General features: G+C 46.7%; 1 protein-coding gene across 5 annotated transcripts in view; it reads right to left on the minus strand.

Moving 5' to 3' along the window:
- Positions 1-19,573, minus strand: part of LOC144763221 (potassium/sodium hyperpolarization-activated cyclic nucleotide-gated channel 4-like) — a 1,875,862-nt gene that overhangs the window by 1,608,902 nt on the left and 247,387 nt on the right. For 4 of the 5 annotated variants that reach the window (XM_078648610.1, XM_078648612.1, XM_078648609.1 and 1 more), the window contains exon 3: positions 4,963-5,057. The exons of the other annotated variant lie outside the window; for it this stretch is intronic. In XM_078648610.1, the coding sequence (XP_078504736.1) occupies positions 4,963-5,057 (95 nt within the window). The remainder of the gene's footprint in view (positions 1-4,962; positions 5,058-19,573) is intronic. 5 annotated transcript variants of the gene reach the window in all.

Below are 19,573 nucleotides of genomic sequence, written 5' to 3' on the forward strand. Positions count from 1 at the left end.
GTGGTACTTCCCACACATTGCTTCAAAATGATTTGTTCTGCCACATTTCCGGCATTTCTGGCCCATGGCAGGGCAGCTGTCCACATGGGGGTAGTCATATCCGCACCGGAAACACTTTCTTATATTTTCAGATCTCCTTTCTTTCTTCCATGGTTCTCGCCGCTGATGTCGCGATTGTTCTCGACGAGAAGACGGGCGTGACCTCCACTGCTTGTCTCTCGAGCTTCTTCGCTGGTCACTTCTGGCGTGCACACGTTGCACTACCTCCCGACTCCCTTTGTGCCCTGTTTCAATGGCAGCTGCATGCTCCTCTGCTTGATCAAAGATCCGTGTCATCTCCTCGATCTCGTCTAGTGTGTGTTCTTTCCTCAGCAACCGTCTCCTCAGTTGATCGGAGTGACATCCATCAATTATTTGTGATTTTACTGCAGCATCCGTGGAGAAGTTATCAAATGCACAGTGCCTGGCCAGTCTCCTCAGTCGCATCATGAAAGCGCTCATTGGTTCTTCCTTCCCTTGACGTGCTGAGTGGAAGGTGTGCCGTTCATAGTCGACGTTCTTTTTGTGAAGGAACCTCTTATTCAGAGCATCACGCACTTTGACATAAGTATCTGCCTCTGTGGCAGGAAGGTCCTTAATTATTTTAACGATCTCTCGCCCCGCCAGGTTACGCAGGGCAATCAACTTCTTTTTGTCCTCAGTCACTTCTGATCCTTCGATATAATCCTCGAATTCTTCGAACCATTCTTGCCATTTGGGACCCATGGTGCCCCCAGTGGTCACTTTTAGGGGTTCAGGCGCTCGCAGGTGCGACCCACCTGGAGCCTTAGGCTGATTTCTCTCATCACCGGACATCTTGGCAAGGTTTGCAGGTGTCTTTGTCACACTCACTTGGACTCACCAATGCTTGTTTATTTTCGGGTATCAATGCTTGTTTATTTATAGGCACCAGTGCTTGTTTCTTCGCCAATGCTTGTTTATTTTCGGGTATCAATGCTTGTTTATTTATAGGCACCAGTGCTTGTTTCTTCGCCAATGCTTGTTTATTTTCGGGTACCAATGCTTGTTTATTTACCAATGCTTGTTTGTTTATAGGTACCAGTGCTTGTTTCTTCGCCAATGCTTGTTTTATTATCAGTGCCTGACTTCAAAATGGCCGCCTTTGCTCTATACAGGGTTGTCCTTCCCAGCCGCCTGACTTTAAGATGGCCGCCGTCCCTGCAGGCACACACGAGGCTGGCTCTCCAGGCTCATTCACTAGGGGCACTCAGGACTCACCGGCGGTCGGTTTTCACAGCTGCTTGGGACAGGGCGTCTTCGTGGGGCTCTGCACACAGTGGGGCTTGCTGTATCCCACCCTCGTCGCCAGTTGTAGCATCCTGCTACAATAACTACAGACACATGTACTTGTATTAACTGGAGCTTTATTACTCACTTGTTACTCCTGCCCTGTCCCTACACTAACTGACTTCCCTCGCTCCTGCTCCTCCTCTTCCTGCCCTCCCCCTGTCTCCACCCACAACCACTAGTCTGCTAACTTCACAACAGGCCTCAACCGTGATTTCCTGGGGCAAGTGATCACTTTAGTCTAGCAAGCCAATGAGAAAGTCCCTTGTCTTTGGATACAAGCCGCACAAGAAGAATGTAAAGTCTATTTTAGTGCTGGCCACTGCATGGTGAAATGTTGCTGCCTGTGGGCGGTCTTCTGGGAATCTGCCATTAAGTGCACAAAAACCCAGCTCTTCCAATGTTGCTAGGAGCCTCTGCGCGGTTTTCGAGTATCTGCCCCCGGTGGTGTTCTTTTGAGGGCCTGTTTCCCAAACCAATGGGTCCTCCTCGTGACTTGTGTCTGTGGTTGACTTACCAAGCATGTTTAGGTTGAATGCCCCGTTAATGATCAGGTTATTCATTTTCTCATCCCTTAGTATTTTTAAAAGCTCTTCTTTTAGCTGCTGGCTTTCTCTGGTTTTGTCACATGGGTGTAAATAAAGATTTATCAAAATTGTGTCCTCCTTATTGTCCAGCTCCTGGGTGGTGATTCGTAAGGCTTGCATTGTATTTGGAGGGGCTAGCTTGTATGTTAGAGGCACTGCTGCATAAATACTCCGTATGGAGCTATATGTAGCGAGATCACCCTTGCTGTGGCCGAAATTTGCACTCTTTATAGCAGGAAGGAAGTGCAGGTTGTATCCCTGGAGTGCTGTCGGAGAGTCAGACCATGTTTCTTGGAGTGCCATGATATCGAATTTTTGCAAGTAAATGTGTAGTTCCGAGTCCGAGAACTTGTCTCTTAAACCATTGATGTTCCAAGAGCACAGATTAAGGGTTTTTAAGGTATTCATGGCGCTGGGCTTGCTTTGTCACAGGTTTTCGGTTTTGGTGTTTATGGTCCTGGAGAGCCAACTCCATTCTTGAGAGATTTAACTTTTCGTTGTATTTGATCTTCAGTTATGCTGCTCTCTGGGTTCTGAGTTCTCAGGGGGTTTACTGCGCGCCCCTCGTAGCACAGAGAATGATCTGAGTTTGGGTATGCTTGTCCGGCCTCTTTCCAATGTTTTCTATCAGCAATTAGGGGATCCGGGTTTCTAGATTTGGTGAACGGTCGAAGCTTTATGCCCCAGGTGTTAAATTTAGCTTGTTCTTTTAGCACTTTCACTGCTAATTCTGCTGTGGCCCATGCTGTTTTTGTTGCTTCCACTCCTGGTTGCTCGCTTGATTCAATGATTTCAACTGACTCCAAGTCGTTGGACTTAAGGTTTTTAGACTGTTGATGGAGCATAGTAAGCATAAGATGTTTCCCCTGTTTAAAGTGTCTACAGTTCCCTTTGATTTGTATTCTGGGAGGAACATGATTATAGTGCTTCCTGCAGGCCCGTTCTCTTCAGTTGGTCTGGTCTGCATAGTGATTGGTTCGTCCCCTGACCCGGAGATTTCTTCCGTTGATGTTCTTTGTCCTTGGGAACTCCTTTCCTTTGCCCGGACCGTCTCTGGGCCAGTAGTGTAGCCCCCTGTGAGTCCTTACAATCTCTTCCAGGTTCGTTTTTAGATGGACTGCTGTTGAAGCGTTTTTTAAGAGGGGTAAGTCTTTTGGTTTTTGCCCTCTCTTTCTGGGTCAGAGTTTGTCTTGTGTCATGATCCGAGTCTGTCGCTTCACTCGTCTGGGCTGGGGCTTCTTGTGTGAGTTCCCTTGACACGTTCCAGATGCGGTTGTTCATGCCCCAACTGAATAGCATGTGGTACATCATCTTTTGGTTGCAACCCTTCCTCCTCTGCTTTCTCCGCTGTTTGGTGTGTCGGGTGCTTTCTGCCAAGTCAATTTTCTGCTGAGATTTTCTGAGTGGTGTTGTGTTGCTTTTTGATGGAAGTTGGAGTCCTAGGCTCAGTGTGATGTTATTTGGTGCTGGCTTTGTTGTGTCCATGGCCTCCCCAAGCTTCTTTACTTCTTGTGTCGGCTTTGGAGTCACCTGAGTCGATGCCTGAATTCTTGCTTTTGGTGTAAGCCGAGTTTCATTTCCCGTCTGGGCAGATCCGTTTGTTGGTTTGTTTTTTACAGCCTCTCCTATGTCAGAGAGAAGGTTATCCATTGCTGTTGGGAGTGTTGCCAGATTATCCACAATTGTTCTGCAAGTACAGTTGGTCTGTGTAAGTTGGGTCTCCGTTTGCGCCCTTCTGAACAGGTTGTTAAGCTCTGCCTGTTTGTCATCGATGTTAGCGACGAAAATTGAGAGTAAATTAAGGACTGACAGTTGGGGGTCCATCTTGTCCGATTGCTATTGGATGGCATTTACGGACATTTGCATTGTGTACAGCAGCGAGGACCAGATGTCTTCTTTTGCTTGTGGTTTTTCCATGCCAAAGTTGGGCTTGGGGGCACTAATGTTTGATCCTGATGGTTCATCTTGGGGGGCTGCAGAGTAGGAAGCTACCAGTTCTTCCCGTTCTTCTGGTGTTAGGTAGCAAGATTCTGGTTCCGAGTCCTGAGTAGATGATGTGGCAGGCCCCAACCTTTGTGGTTGGGCAGGTGCGTAGCTTAGTGTAGACACATGATTGTAAGTCTTGAGTTTTGATGCAGAATTTGTCTATAATATATATTTTCAAACAAGCGCATTGAATGCTTTTCACCTTACAAAAGGCTTCATCAGGGCCACTGATCTAAACCACTATCAATGCAAGAAAAATTCCATGTACACTGTGATCTGTGTTGGCGTTCTAAAAGGCACATGCAGTTCAAAATTAGTATTAGTATTGAATCAGAAGATGTTTCCTGTCTCATTCAGGGTTTGTCTGATATGTGTAACCCCTGATCTAACCAAGAGCAGCGTGCGTTCAAGTACATTCATCAAGTCACAGTTCAGTGGTTCTTGGTTCCACACTTCTTCTCTGAAACAGTAATCACACGAGAAGCAGCTGTAGACGCATCTAGATCCAGGGTCCTTGTTGTTCAGTTACCACTGTGTACGGTGTAACGAGTCGCGTTCTATTGGCCAAGGCCTTCTCATGTGATTACGGTTTCCAAATAAAAAAATCGATATTTCTTTCCTTAAAATCGATATTCTTGACAACAAAATTCTTGCAGAAGATATTTCCGTATCACAATACTTTGGACACAATATTTTGGTAGGACGATATTTAGGTTTCAATAGTGTGTCTGAATACCAGTTTTTAGTTGAGGTCCATTCTTTATCTTCTTGCAGGAATACACTAATCCACCCTACTGCTTTGTATGAAACCTCACCTATCTCAGCAAAGTGTTACAATAGATCTGGTAGCAAGCTTAAAATTCATTTCACACATTTTGTATAAAACAGTGTTTTGTTGACCAACTAATTCTAAAACTGGTTCATACAGTAAGTTATATTAAAAATAGAATGCCTCAGTCCAATAAAACCTCTAAAATACACACAGCCACATACATATAATATGCAAAAGACTTTAATATATTTGCTAGTATAACTCACGGACATTAATAAAAAGTAGTCCAGTGGAATGAGTCCCAAAAGATCTAGAATAAACCAAGTCTTCAGGTACTTTAACTTTACTTCTTTAGAATCCAAGGACTAAAAGAAAAAACACAAATATAGACTGAATCAAACTCATTTGCATTGCAAGGTCAGTATAGAACAAATACCTTCATCAATTAGCCCCTTCGCTGCGGGGGTTATTTTCCCGCTCTGCTGGGGGGTAGGGGGGCGCGCACGGCGCCCGCATGCTCATGACGAGCTGAGCTCGTCATGAGGCATGGCACTCCTGTGCTCATGACAAGCTCAGCTCGTCGCAGGTGCATTACCTTCCGTGGAACGCTCAGCACAGGAGGGGTATTATCCCAGCATGCGAGCGTTCCACGGCTCATGACGAGCTGAGCTCGTCATGAGCACCGGAGCGCCGTGGCTCATGACGAGCTCAGCTCGTCATGTGCATGGAAGAGGTTAAAAAGTATGTTTGTGATCTAAATAAACAAGGACTTTACACCAATCTTTCAGAAACTCCAAAAACTATTTCCTGAAGGATATCCTATTGTCTCTTAGTCTGGAGGTCTGTTTACCATCATGTGTGGTGGCCACATGTACACACACTGCCCAAGATCCTTTATGTAAACAACAATTCAGAGGATACACAACCCAGCTTTGGTTAAAGAAAACAGATTCTTTGGCAGGACCAGAGGCTTCGGATTATGCCTTCTTCCTTCGCTTTATTTTCCACAGCAGCGAAAAAACAACAATACAAAAACCACATTTCCCATGAACACTTGGGAAAGAAAAGAGTCTATGTCCGAGCTCCTGCCAGCTCCCATAATGCATCAGCGCTGGTTCCTCTTCCTCTTTCTTCGCTGCTCTGCAGCAAGATAAGTCGTTTTCTTCTTTCTCCTGGGGTTTTTGGGTTTCTGAAGCGCTTTGTCTGTGGCGATTGTGGCGCTAGCCATATTCTTTGTTTTCAGATTCCCTTAGTGGTCGTAGGCCGCGTGGTGCGTGCCTAACGCGATTTTGGCCCCAGTCTCGAGTGCGGTGCGGTCCTCCCGCCGCTAGTGGGCAGTGTTTCCTCTCTGTGGTTCGCGCGAGTGGGTGCCCTGAAAGTGGGGAATTTCAAGCGCGCTGCCCACAGAGCGCTTTGCTGCCCCCTTTTGCCACCTGGTCCGACACCCTGAGGGGTAGGTTTGGCCCATTTTGTCACGAGTGAACGCCCTGGTGGGACTGTATATCAGTGATTGAACACCCTGAGAGGTCGTAATTCAGGCACCTTCCCTGTGGTGCTGTGGGACACTGTCCCGGGTGGCTGCCTGGTAACTAGGTGGGCTGGAGTGACCCCAGGGTTTTGCCCATATATTGTGCGCCTAAGTGCCACCCATATTGGTCTGGGCTCCCTCCCAGCTTAAATTTAGGCCTGTTTGGGCATTTTTAATTACTACTGCCAGACGCTCTTGGGTCCCTGCTGAGCTAAATTTAACTCACAATGCGGAAGGAGTTTGGCCAGTACAATGAGGAGGACCCTCTTAATTACATCCCCTGTGATGATGACTTTTATCAAGCAGTGGATGATTCCATTTATAGTGCGGTAGATCAGGCCATGGCTCCCCTTGAGCAGCGCCTCACGGCGAAGATGGAGGAGGCTTTTACTAAACTAGCAGCCCTTGTTCCTCAGGCCCCTCTCCCTACCCCCCCCTTCCTCGTCACCCCCTGCCAAGAAGCCCTGTACAGAGGGGATGGATGCTGAGGCATTTGCGCGTTTAAAAAAAAGAGTTTTTATGCGACTGAGCTATCCCAGCCGCCCCAGTTGCCCCCAGTTGAGGCTTGCCCCCCTTCTCCCAGAACTGTCTCTCCTGACCCTGGGGACGATGGGGATTCCCAAGATACAGATGAGGAAGCGTGTTCCTATAGGTCTTGGCTTCCAACTCTGTCCCAGGCTCCTGCAGGGGTTTCCGATATGTTGGACCCGGATGAAATTATCCACCCTCTGTCTTCGGACTGGGTTCCCGGGGATAAGGTGGCCCATTATGTCACGAGTCGCCTGCGTAAGCCCTTTGATAAAGACGCACGCAGCCGCCTTAGGGCGGAATGCCCGCGCCCCACCTTGGAGGGCAAAGTGGCATTGACTCTGGACATTGACCCGAAGATGGCAACATTTTTAGCAAAGTTTATCAGAGACCAGAAGAAGGGCATAGATCGATTGTGGCGCAGCTGCCAGGATAAGCTGCTAGATGCTGTTGGGCAGATGATCAAACTATTGGACATGGCTGAAGAGGCCAAGGTGTCCAGAGATCTCATATCTCCGGAGGTTCTCTCTAACTGGGCGCAGAGGGCAATTGTGTTCTTAGGAAAAGCCAACTGCGCGTTATCCACAAAGAGAAGGAGGTCGCTGCTTATAAAAATTGATCCCAAGTTGGGGGACCTCGCCTCTTCTGAGGCTGGCACAGTGGTGCAAGGAGGCTTGTTCGAGGACCCCTTCATCAAGGAGCTAGGCAAGTTTGTGGCAACATTTACTTCCCTTGACAGGGCGCAGTCTAACATCAAGAAGGTCTTTACTCCTCGGATTTTCGAGAGGGCCGGACGTGGCAGGGGCCGCTCGTTCGGCCGTGGGGGTAGCTCAGACTGTGGGCAAGGCTCTGGACGTGGGCAAATCCAGGATAATGCCCGCTTCAACAATTTTTACTAAGGGTGGGCGTCCGAATCGGCTACGCCCACGGAGTAGGCGTAGTGTTGCCTTCTACGCATTTTGCGTAGACAGCGTAGCCGGCAACACTACGCCCACTCCGTGAGCGTAGCCGAGTCGGCCGCCACCCGCCTCCCTCCCGCCCTCCACTAGATACTTTATTTAAACATTTACACGGGTTAAAACAAGTTAAAAGCACTTACCTTGTCCGGGGCTCGTCCGGGTCTTCATCTTTGAATAGCGTCCTTTGCCTGGATACCAATGCGCATGCGCGGGCGGCCGCGCATGCGCATTTCTCCCGAGAAATGCGCATGCGCGGCCGCCCGCGCATGCGCATTGGTATCCAGGCAAAGGACGCTATTCAAAGATGAAGACCCGGACGAGCCCCGGACAAGGTAAGTGCTTTTAACTTGTTTTAACCCGTGTAAATGCTTAAATAAAGTATGTAGGGGAGAGCGGGAGGGAGGTGCGTAGTGGGGCTACGCGGAGTGCGGGAGTGGGCGTAGCTTCTCGCCCTACGCCCAGGGTTAATTTTTACCCCACGAGAGGACAGAGGTTCCGTGGCCGTGGAGGCCAGAGAGGCCAGCAACATGGTGCTGGAAGAGGTGAGTGTGCTACCCTCAGCGAGGTTGCGGGTAGGGGGGCGCTTGGCGCAGTTTTTCCTAGCTTGGGTTTCCCTCACAAGCGATGCTTGGGTGCTGCAGACGGATCCTCTGGCGGAAGCAACAGATGCTTTCCTTCAGGATTGGTCGAGGGAGCAGGGGTATGCGTTTCCCCCGTTCTCCATGATAACACGAGTGTCGGCGCTGTTGCGGCGTCATTTGGCAGAGGTAGTCCTGATCACACCATGGTGGAGATCTCAAGTCTGGTTTCCGGTCCTTCTAGAACTTTCTTGGGATTTTCCAATCTTACTCCCCCACTCTCCTCTCATTCTGCTCAATCCCGACCAGGTTCCATATCGGTTGGTCCAGGAAGAATCTCTGAGGCTGATGGCCTGGAGGATCTCCGGCATCGCTGGTCGCTCCCATGCCTTTTGGGAAAGGCTGAGGACCTACTCTTCAAGGCATGGGCGGATAGCATGACTAGGCGATATAGATCAGCCTGGCATCGATGGCGTCGTTGGTGTATGCGACGGACTGTCGATCCCGTGGGGGCAGATGTAGTCCACATCCTTAATTTTCTTGCAAGTTTGGCGGAGGATAGGTCCATTAATACCTTCCGCTCAGTGATCTCAGCTGGTCACGTTATGGTCCAGGGGTCCCCATTGGGGGAACATCCTTTGGTGTGCCGTCTCCTGAGAGGGATTCGCCTCTCGCTCCCTCCGGAGCCACGCTAGTCAGTCCTTTGGGACGTGAACAGGGTGTTGAATCTTTTTCTTTCTTGGCAACCGAACAGGTTCCTTTCTCGTAAAGTTGTAACGGCCAAGTTGGCTATGTTGTTGTGCATGGTGTCTTGCAGGCGAGTTTGTGATGTGCGAGCTTTGGATATCTCGGCCAGGGTGTTCTCACCGGATGGTGTATCCTTTACAGTGAGTAGACGAACAAAATCGCACACAAGAGTTATTTCTTATTCGTTTTTTCCAGATTCCCCTAAGTTATGCGTAGTGCAATGCCTCCGCTCTTATGAAGAGATGACTGATGACTCACGCCCTCCGGGCGAAAGACAGCTGCTCATTGCGTTACGCAAGCCGTACAAAGCAGTTTCTTCACCGACCATCGCCAGATGGGTGCGTTGGGTGAAGCAGGAGGCGGGAATCGATACCAAGCAGTTTGGTGCCCATTCAGCCAGAGGGGCGATGGCCTCAAAAGCGTTTGCCCTAGGGGCACGTCTGGAGGATCTGATGCGAGCGGCCAATTGGTCCTCAGATTCCACTTTTAAAAGGTTCTATTTCCAGCCGGTGTTAGAAGTGGCGAGGGTAGTTGTCGACAAGCTTTGAACTAGCATAATCCGAAGCCTCCGGTCCTGCCATAGAATGAAAATTTGTCTAGCCTTCGTGCTGGTAAGTTTCAATTCTATTAAGGACTCGGAGGTGAGGATTATCCCTCCCAATGACTTCGAAGAAGTGGACCCTCCCCGTATGGTTGTAATTAATCCATTTCTGAACTGTTTCAGCTTGTTTTACTGTTGATGCATTTGTGAAAGCATTCTTTGATGTATTGGAATTGGTGGTCGGAGGTTCAGTCATTGACACTGCCTCTTTTACAGGAAATGACGGTCCCAAGCAGGATGCATGAAAACTGTTTAACGTGTGCTTCGCGCGAAGAAAGAGGAATAGAAACCAGCGCTGATGCATTATGGGAGCTGGCTGGAGTGCGGACATAGTTGAAGGACTCATGTTAAGACTCTTTTCTTTCCCAAGTGTTCATGGGAAATGTGGTTTTTGTATTGTTGTTTTTTCGCTGCTGTGGAAAATAAAGCAAAGGAAGAAGGCATAATTCTCGCCTCGGAGTCCTTAATAGAATTGAAACTTACCAGCATGAAGGCTAGAAAAATTTTCATTCTTTAAGCTGCACAGAATCAAGGTGGCCAGCCAAATACTAGATTTACAAGAATCACAATGAACAGAACTTGCTACCTCATTTAGAGGTTGGCTGTAATAGGATATCTGCTAAACATCATCCATGAAATAGTGAAATCTTGCATACCTCATTTCATTCACTTTTCAGGGGTTGCGGTTGCTAGAAAGGCTAAGCCACCACAGCCTGTATCATTTAAGACATCCTTCAGCAGCCTATTTTAGGCGGACCTTCCAATTTCATGTACGCAATGAAGTTTATTGTTGAAGCATGGCATTACCATCCTAAGCAAGAAAAATGACACTGGGAGAAAATTCCTAGTGAGTCAGTGAAATTGATTTTATATGTTACAAAATCAAACCTCAACTTTGGGGTTTTACCTATGGAACTATGAGAAAAGCTCCACTATTTCATGATATGCCAGGGGGGCCTAAACTTCACTTTGGGGGCAAGTCGAGTGTCCTACCTGCTGGCCCGGAGTCTCCCGCACTTGTCTCCAGCTTCCCTCCCTCCCGCCGCCGCAGCCCACAGCCACCAACGGCCGCAGTGCGGAGGGGGGATCATTTCCGGACTACTGACCCAGACGCCCTAGCAGCAGCGGAAGCCGCAACACGCACTCTTCGCGCCAGGAGGCGCACTAAAAAGGGACACAGCCCCTGCGTCGCGGGACCGCGCGCGGGCGTGCGCCGGGCTAAGCCCGGGAAAAGGGCGGGCCGTCTGTGGCCGTCCGGAGCCGGTAGAGGCCAGGCTGGGTCATTCCTTTTTTGCCGTCGGCTAGGATCCCGCGGACAGTACTGGTACCAGCTGCTGGATAAACCTAGACTTTGCCCCGTGTTTTCTATTGTATTGGTCCATTTCCTTCTACCGTGAGTGTTAATCCCCTTTAGGAGCTTGCTATTAGTTGTGTTACTCTGGCCAGCTTCGATGGCCAAATTGAATTCTAAAGTTTGCCCAGGGGTTGGGGGTGTGGGGACCCTGGACGCCTACCTCAGAAGGGCTGAGCATGAGGTGGCAAAAGAGATTGCATGTGTCCAAAGGAGACTATCACTGGAAACCTTAACCCACTTATCCCCCCAACTAGCTAATGCAGAGCTGTTAAGCCCCACTGCTAGTCGATCCGACTGGACTAATGGCTGTGTCATATCCACCAATCCCATCCACCCCATCCAGGGGGCAACCCTGACTGTAAGCCCACCATCGGGTGGGGATTCATGCGCCAGTACTAGTTGTTCTCCTTCTCCCTTAGCAGCCCGTACTAGGCACTCGCGGGCATTAGCGTCCGCCAATAACAGTATCTTAGGGGGGAAAAGAAAAGCCACTGGCATACCTAAGGGTAGTAGACATCAAGCTAAACAGCCCAGGAGTAAAAAAATCTGTATCTGGGCTGGAGCATCATCCGGGTAATTCGGGTAAGGTTGTAAATTTGGATCCCGAGGTTAGTACAATAACAAGCAATGCAAGAGGGATAATGCCCAATAAATCTAACCCAGGGGGGAATATGCCTGACCTTATGGATTACACCGAGGGCAGGCTTAAGGCACTTATTTCTCCTGTTTTCACCAAACTTGAAGAAATAGGTAACAGACTTACCACTATCGAATCCAAATTACAACAGCAGGTGGCACCATTACCTACCCCATAACCACCTGAAGTACCTAGTCTGAACATCATTCCGTTAAAACTAACTGATCGGGTAACCACCACTCCAACCACTGTCACCCAGGCTAGAGCTATTAATGCCCCGCCCACAGCTCTAAACACAATGAGAACCAAGCGAGTTGCTAACTCGGGCCCTGTTGGCAAACTATATCCCCTGGACCAGGCACCCCCCCAGATTCTCCACTACATCTCCCTCCAGAGTCATGCCCTTACATTGTCATCTTGGCAAATGTTCCAAAATTAGAAGTTGGGAAAGATGAACACTGGTCCGCCCTGAAAAACAAGGTGCTCCACTTCTTAAGCAACAAAACCGTTTTGGGTGAGCACCTGTTTGATAATTTCAAAATGGCGAGAAGGGTTCCCTGGGTAGGGAAAACCAAGAAAACTATGACTGGTGATTGTGTGGTGGTTAACTTTGGCTCCCCCAAATTAGTGAATCACATACTAATGTAAACTGGTTCAGTTTTAATTAACCATGATCACGTCAATGTTCTTCCACTGGGGTACTTTTATCCCCCCTAACACTAGTACCATTCTAAATGTTGAACGCCCTCCCCCTAAGTGAACCCACTGGCCCCATTGCTCTAAGTTACAGGTATGGGTTATTATGTTCCCTGGACCAAAACGATTGACTGATTGGCTTGCAGTCATTAGTAAAGGGAACTACTCCTGTTGCCAGTCATAGGATCTGTACCCCAGTTGTCCCAGCTACACAATCCCCAATTTTGTGGATAGAGGGGGGACCCATAGCTAACTCTGCCCTTAGCGTGTTGTCATGGAATGTGGCGGGCCTTCCATCTAAATTGAACAATCCCGAGTGGTGTTTATTTATTGAACAGTTTGATGCATGTATGTTCCAAGAGACTTGGGCTAGATCCAAGCCTGTTAGTATGGGCTTTGCCGTATTTGGTAAACCAGCTACCCACCTGGGCAAGGGGCGACCGTCAGGAGGTCTGTCTACCTGGGTTGGCACGCATCTAGGATGTGAGGCTAAAGAATTAGATACCCAGTCTATGGACATTTTGTGTGTGGTCCTTACTTTGCCTGATGAACAACCTGTTGCCCTGATCAATGTCTATTCTCGACCTGTCCGCAAGAGGTGCAACCTCTTTAACTTTGGACGCATTGTCTGCCTTTTTAGAAACAATTCCCCCTAACACCAGGATGATCATTGGTGCTGATTTTAACACCCAATTCGAACCCCTTAAGGGTCTGGCAGCTGACACTATGCATGATGAAGACCACTATTTGTCAATCCCAGAATCTAGTCTTCCGCCTGTTAATGTCTGGACCCCACTAGCATAGCAAACAAATGCCCTTTGTTTAAAATTTTCACTTCGGGCTTGCAATGGCCGGTTCCCGGCAGGTACTCCCTCCAACATCACATTTAATAGACTAGGATCTACATCAATTATCGATTATATTCTTGTTGATACTGGTAGTTGGGATAGAGATCTTGAATTCAATATCTGTCCCCGTAGCGATAGCGACCATAACGCCCTGCACATAAACATCTGTCTATTAACGGGCACAAACCACGTTTCAACACCTGGGAATGTAGTCCCCGCCCTAGTCCAAGTAAATAGAGGGAGAAGGGTACGTTGGGGGGACCTCATACTCTCCCAAGAAAAGCTGGCCAGCCTGTATCAGACTGCACTCCCTTTTTTTGCAAAAGCAGATTCTCTAGCGACTGAATCCAGTTCCATGGATTCTAACTTAATCATCTGTGAAAACCATAAAGAATTAATGGATACTTTGGCTCCCTTCTTTGTTAAACATACTAAATCAAGGGATAAGCCCAAACCTAGACATCAATGGTATAATAGTAACTGTAGAGTTGCTAAGCAAAATTTACTGAATGCAATCAAGAGTAATACAAGGATAGATCTCTCCGAAGCACGGGCCGCTTATACTCGGGAATTGAAACAGGCAAAAAAAAGATGGGAAAATCAGAAGTGGGAAGACATTAGGGCAGCCCTGCTAGTACGGGATCTTAGAGCTTTCTGGAATTTGGTCAACGAGGGCACTAGGAACCACAAATCAGCCATCGAGCGAAATATTAGTGAGGATGTCTGGGTTGCCCATTTTGAACCCCTTTATGCGTCCCCCAGTTAATGACTCCTATAATACAAGGAAGGGAGGGCATGAAGAACCAAGAGGGGTCTCTGGGCCACGTATTCAACTAAGTGAAGTCAAGTTTGCACTGGAGAAAATAGCCCCGAATAAGGCACCAGGGCTGGACAGAATACCTGGAGATCTTTTCCACAGTGAAGTCTCAGTTTGGGGTCCTTATCTTACTTTGTTTTTTAATGCCTTACTGGAGGGCATGCCCCCTACGTGGGCGGGGGGTGAAATTATACCCATTTTTTAAAAAGGGTCCCAACTCCTGCCATTGAATTACCGGCCCATAAGCCTTTTGGATGTAACCCAAAAAATCTTCGCTCGAGTTCTCCTTGAGCGCCTACATGGATGGATGGAGGAATACAACATCCTAACACCTCTCCAAGCTGGGTTTAGAGCACGGATATCTACGGTCGACCAGATTTTCAGATTACAAATGATTCACTGGAAGATCGTGAGTATAGAGAGTGGCACTCTGTACTTAATCTTTGTGGACCTGAAATCTGCGTTCGACCTGGTCCCCAGAGAGAAGCTGTGGTCGATCCTCTTGGAGATGGGGGTCCCGGATTACCTTTGCCCGCCTGCATGAGGGCAATTACGCTCAAATCAGGTACGGCAAATACGGCAATCTAACATCCCCAATCCCAGTTAAGCGAGGAGTCCGTCAGGGATGTCTCCTGGCCCCAACACTCTTTGCCCTATTCATTAATGGGCTTATAGACAATCTTAATAAAGGCCCTAACATTGATGCCCCCAAACTGGCAGGGCGTAGTGTGCCAGCCCTGATGTTTGCAGACGACACCTTGTTGCTGGCTAAGTCCCCAATGGGTATCCAGAGGACGCTCGACAACTTCGTTGTCTCCTGCAAACATCGGGGCCTGGAGATAAATCTCCAGAAGACCAAATACATGGTCTTTAACGGTGGCAATCCAACCCTGGCGGGCCAACCCCTTGAAAGAGTGGTGGTGTTCGACTACCTTGGCATTACCCTGACGGAGAGTATGGACCGGGGAGCGCAGATCAATAAGTGTAACTTGAAGCTCACTCAGGTATCTGGAGGCATCCACAAATTCTTCAAGGGGGCAACACATAAGCAGGTCTATGCACCCATGGAAGCCTACAGGGCACAGGCAAGAAGTGCTGCGTTATATGGTGCAGAAATTTGGGGCCACTGTGCCCTCTTATCTCTTGAATGCACTGAGAATGCGTTCATTAGGCAGCTTCTTAGCCTCCCCAAAAGCACACCACTGATACCATTGAGAATGGACCTAGGAATCAGATCCATTGCCGAGGACGCTGCACTTAGACCATTAACCTTTTGGAGACGCTTGTGGAGCACTCCCGAGCTAGCCCCGTATAGTGAGGAACTAACTGAGATATTGGGGCTGAATGGGGTGGGCAAGTTACCCTAGCTGAGACACCTTAAGGCAGTGGTTCCCAAACTTTTTCAACCCACGGCTCCCTTGACCTATTGGCCGCTGGCCGCGGCTCCCCATTATGTTACTTTTTTGTGGTGGCCGGAGGGATGCAAGAGCTGCCTCAGGCCGATGAAAGTATTATAATCATATATGTAACAACACTTTTTTTTCTAATTAGAGTGAGGATAGAGGGAGTGTTACATTTTCCAGAGGCGCCCAGTCTTATTGGTATTACTATGTGTACATGTTTTGATTTTGCCAATCTTATAACAGAAGGATTGTGAGTCACCTTCTTAGGATTCAAATGTATAATCTGCAACTTATAATATCATGTAGATAAAGTGTCTGTCCGATCTGCATATATGGCAGATAGGGGAGCCATAGTAGAGTGGTACCTCCAACTTTATTTATCACAAGAAATTGCCCAAAATGGTCACAGGGACCTAACTTGTACACACACCTAATATTTGTGCTCCGTCACTGTCATGAGTAGAGGAACACCACTCCATAATGCATAAAAGGAAAAATCTGAACATCCTAGACTTACCTGTGGCATTTAGACAAGGATTGAATATAAATGTGTGTGCATATGCTGCTGCATATCAAAATATAATATATAAATCATAAATAGTTTATTTGGGACTTTGTATGGACCTAGCTGCTTTGTTAGCACCAAGCCACATGCTAAAAAGTCACAGTTGACAAAATTAAAAAAGAAAGTTTTAAACAATGTTAGGCAACACAAGAAAAAAAATCCACTTTCCCCCTCCATAAAAAACCAATAGTAGTGGCTGTATGCAGCTAATTTATGGTGTCCTGTTTCTTCATATGGACAGGACAACGCTAAATAGTGTTGCATTGTATGGGAAGTGAACTCTATTTTAAAATGAGCATACAGGGGCTAAGCCCTGTTCAGTATGTGCCAATCACTGATAAAGGTAAAAAATCTAGGGCGTCCAAAAGTAAAAAATATGGGCTACATCTTGGGCAGAAGGGATTGTAGAGAGCACATCTATATAACAAAATATGAAAAGTCAGTATTTCATGTCTCTTTCACAATTACACACCCTCAGTAGATCATGCCTCATTAATAAGATATATTAATAAAAACTATCTGCTTTCTGCAGCAAATCTGAAATTCGAAATGCTAGAAGACATTACTCTGTTTTAAGTTTCTACCAGTCTGCGTACTCTGTGCTAATATTTTACTAAAGTTATCCTCTTTCACTGCACACTGCTACAAATAAACATACTCAAAAGTGAAAGTTGAGATAGCCGCTTGAGAGAAAATAGTTCAAAAAGGCATTTGCAACTGTAGGTTTCCTCGTGTCCATGGCATCTGTCACTTCAAAACAGACAAGGCTGCGTAGGAGTAATTTCCAGACCCAGGCAGAAAAAGCCCCACGTTTAATAGATGCCTCAGTAGCAGGATTTTCTGATGCTAGGTAGGAATCAACGCTGCTGAAATGTTTATGTGTGTGCCCAGTGACAGCAACAGCTGTACCTCTTTCAGTGCTAGAGATATCCGATATCACAGGAGTGTTCACCTAGCAGTGGTTCCCAAACTGTGTGATTGGTGCGCATCTGTTCACGGCGCCCCTGACTGGTTTTGACGGCGCACTGGGGTGCCGCGGCGCACAGATTGGGAACCACTGCCTTAAGGCGTTATGTGTGGAACTGGGACGCGTTGACCTGTGGGATGACCCCCAAACTGTGTCACAATCACTAAGTAGAAACACACTGGTGACTGCCTATAGGGAATACCGGCTGTCCAAGTTGATGTGTAGCTCCTCATCGGGACGGTTGACAAGTGATTTCCTTACAATCAAAAATGCTTACCAGGCAGTGTCCATCCTGGATAGCATCCAACCAGTGTTGGCAAGAAAATTGTTTCTACAGTTTAGGCATGGGTGCCTCCCCCTACGATCGTATGTCAAAAAATGGGGGGGGCAAGTTATGATTGAATGCCCTGCTTGTGGTTTAGTGGATGAAACAGAGGTGCATGTCTTCTTCCAATGTGATTCCTATAGCTCGCCAAGAAGACGCTGGCTTGTGCAAATTTGTAAGAACTTGGGCACAAGACACTTTAGCGAGGCCTTTAGAATATTGAAAACTGAGCTGCACCTTTCAATAGTTTACTCAGTTTCCCGCTTTTTATTCTCAATGTGGTGCATGAGGACGAAGTTTCTGGAGCTTCCACCCAGTGGCCGAACGTAGAATACGGTCTGCCCAGGCCTGCTATCACTCTTTGACCCATGATAAACAACTTCTAACTGTGTTTTTTTTTTTAAAAGAGCTTCTGCTCCTGTTTTATAACTTATTTTATTACCCTTAGAGGGTTTTAGTATGTTTTTTAATCCTTCGTTGTGTAAAAGCACTAACCATATGCACCTGCACTTTATTCTAACTGTTTATGCCATGCCGACTGGATGTAAAATTGTACCAATGTTTCTTGATTCCTGTGGTAATTTTATATGTTTTATTTATTCTTGTGATGCTTTTATGGTCAATGTACCGAAATAAAGCTTTTCAAACGAAAAACGATATGCCAGTCAGAACAAACTGATTTCACAGATGCCAGTCCTGCCTTTTAGTGGAAGCAGTTTCTGTTGAAAATTGGCTTCTCCATCAGCAGTTAACTTTACAACTGATGGTGCAGGCTGGAACAAATGCGGTGGTGGTTACACTGCTCTAGCCACTTAGAAGCTAAGTCCCTGGCCACACTTAAGGCATTAATCATTCCGCTATTTCCATCATTGTGGTATCAACAATTGCAACAGATTACACAGCAACAATCTTTACGAGAAAAGAAAGATATAAGTGGGTAACCAAGCTTAACACAAACAGGTTTTGGGGAATTTCCTTGCAAAAGACAAACTTGAAACAATAAGATACAATGACATATTAATGACTGCATAAAGTTGTTCTCTTCTTTTCTATTTTTTGAGGCAGTTTACAAAGTACAAACCATGCCCCAAATGGTGGTGTTGTACAAGGTCTCAGAATATTCGGAAATCAGAATACATATATCACGTTTCAAATATATAGAAAATATAGCTAAAATTAAATGATATAATGGAGCTTAAGGAGGATTCAATATTTTACAATCTTATATATAAAACCATTATTTACTGCAGAGATAAAAAAGATTCGGACAACCCATTCCTGCCAAGAAATATTTTATTTGACAATCTTGCATCTTTTGTGTTAATGGGTTCAGAAGTGACGAGGACGGTGGGAAGGTGAGCATGGTTTACAATACTCATTTTACAGAAAGGTAATAGGAAAGGCTTTCACATCAGTGTGGAAAAGGATGAGAAAAGTAGCATGGTTGTATCATAAGGGATGAGGGAGTGGGAAGGAAAGGCATCCCACTGGGGTCAGAGCACAGTACGTGAGCTCGGATTGAGATGTCAATGGGAACTTCAAGGCCTACAAATTAAGGCCAAGCCACAATGGGAAGAGTAACATGTAGCGGGCGCATGCCCAATGTACTTGAGAACACAACTGTATGGGCTCAAATACAGGCACATCTGTGTTCAGTTTGGCAGTAAAGACCTGTGTGCAAATAGATCTCCTACGAAATCTGTGAAGCTCATTAGGGTCACACAAAGAAACAATATTTACCTGTAATCTAGTTCCTACATTATGGGAATCAAAAATGAATGAATTATACATATTGAATATTTTTGACCCATTGTTTGAAACCAGAAACTTGTCTTCCACGAAAAATGTTTTTATTTTACAGGCCTACCGAAAGACAACATCAAATAGATTTACCAGTTGATTTTTTTGTGTTAACGAAAAACTCAGTAGTATGAAAAATGATGTATTTAAAAAAAAAAGATAAAAACACTTTCTGATTATCTTCTTTAAAAGAAATATGAACTGTTTTAAAATAGGGCTACATTGAAACCACCAGTTTAAGGGTCTGATTACGATGTTGGTCGGAAAGCCGCAGACTAATGGTCGGAAGCTTTCTGGCCGATATGATAGATTTAAAGTCCGGCTGGCATATTATGATGACAGTGGTAAGAGTTTAAACTGACGGGGGAATACGACGTGGTCACGACTGTCTCAAGGAGCCAGTTAGCTAGTCAGAAAGAGCTCATAATTCCTTAAGGACGGTGTTTCCGCCCTCGAGATTATGATGTCGGTTTCCAACAGCCAATCCATGTTGGCCTTTCCAACATAGATTGGCTGTCAGAAACTGAC

Source organism: Lissotriton helveticus, chromosome 6 (genome assembly GCF_964261635.1).
Source record: "Lissotriton helveticus chromosome 6, aLisHel1.1, whole genome shotgun sequence".
Lineage (NCBI taxonomy): Eukaryota > Metazoa > Chordata > Amphibia > Caudata > Salamandridae > Lissotriton > Lissotriton helveticus.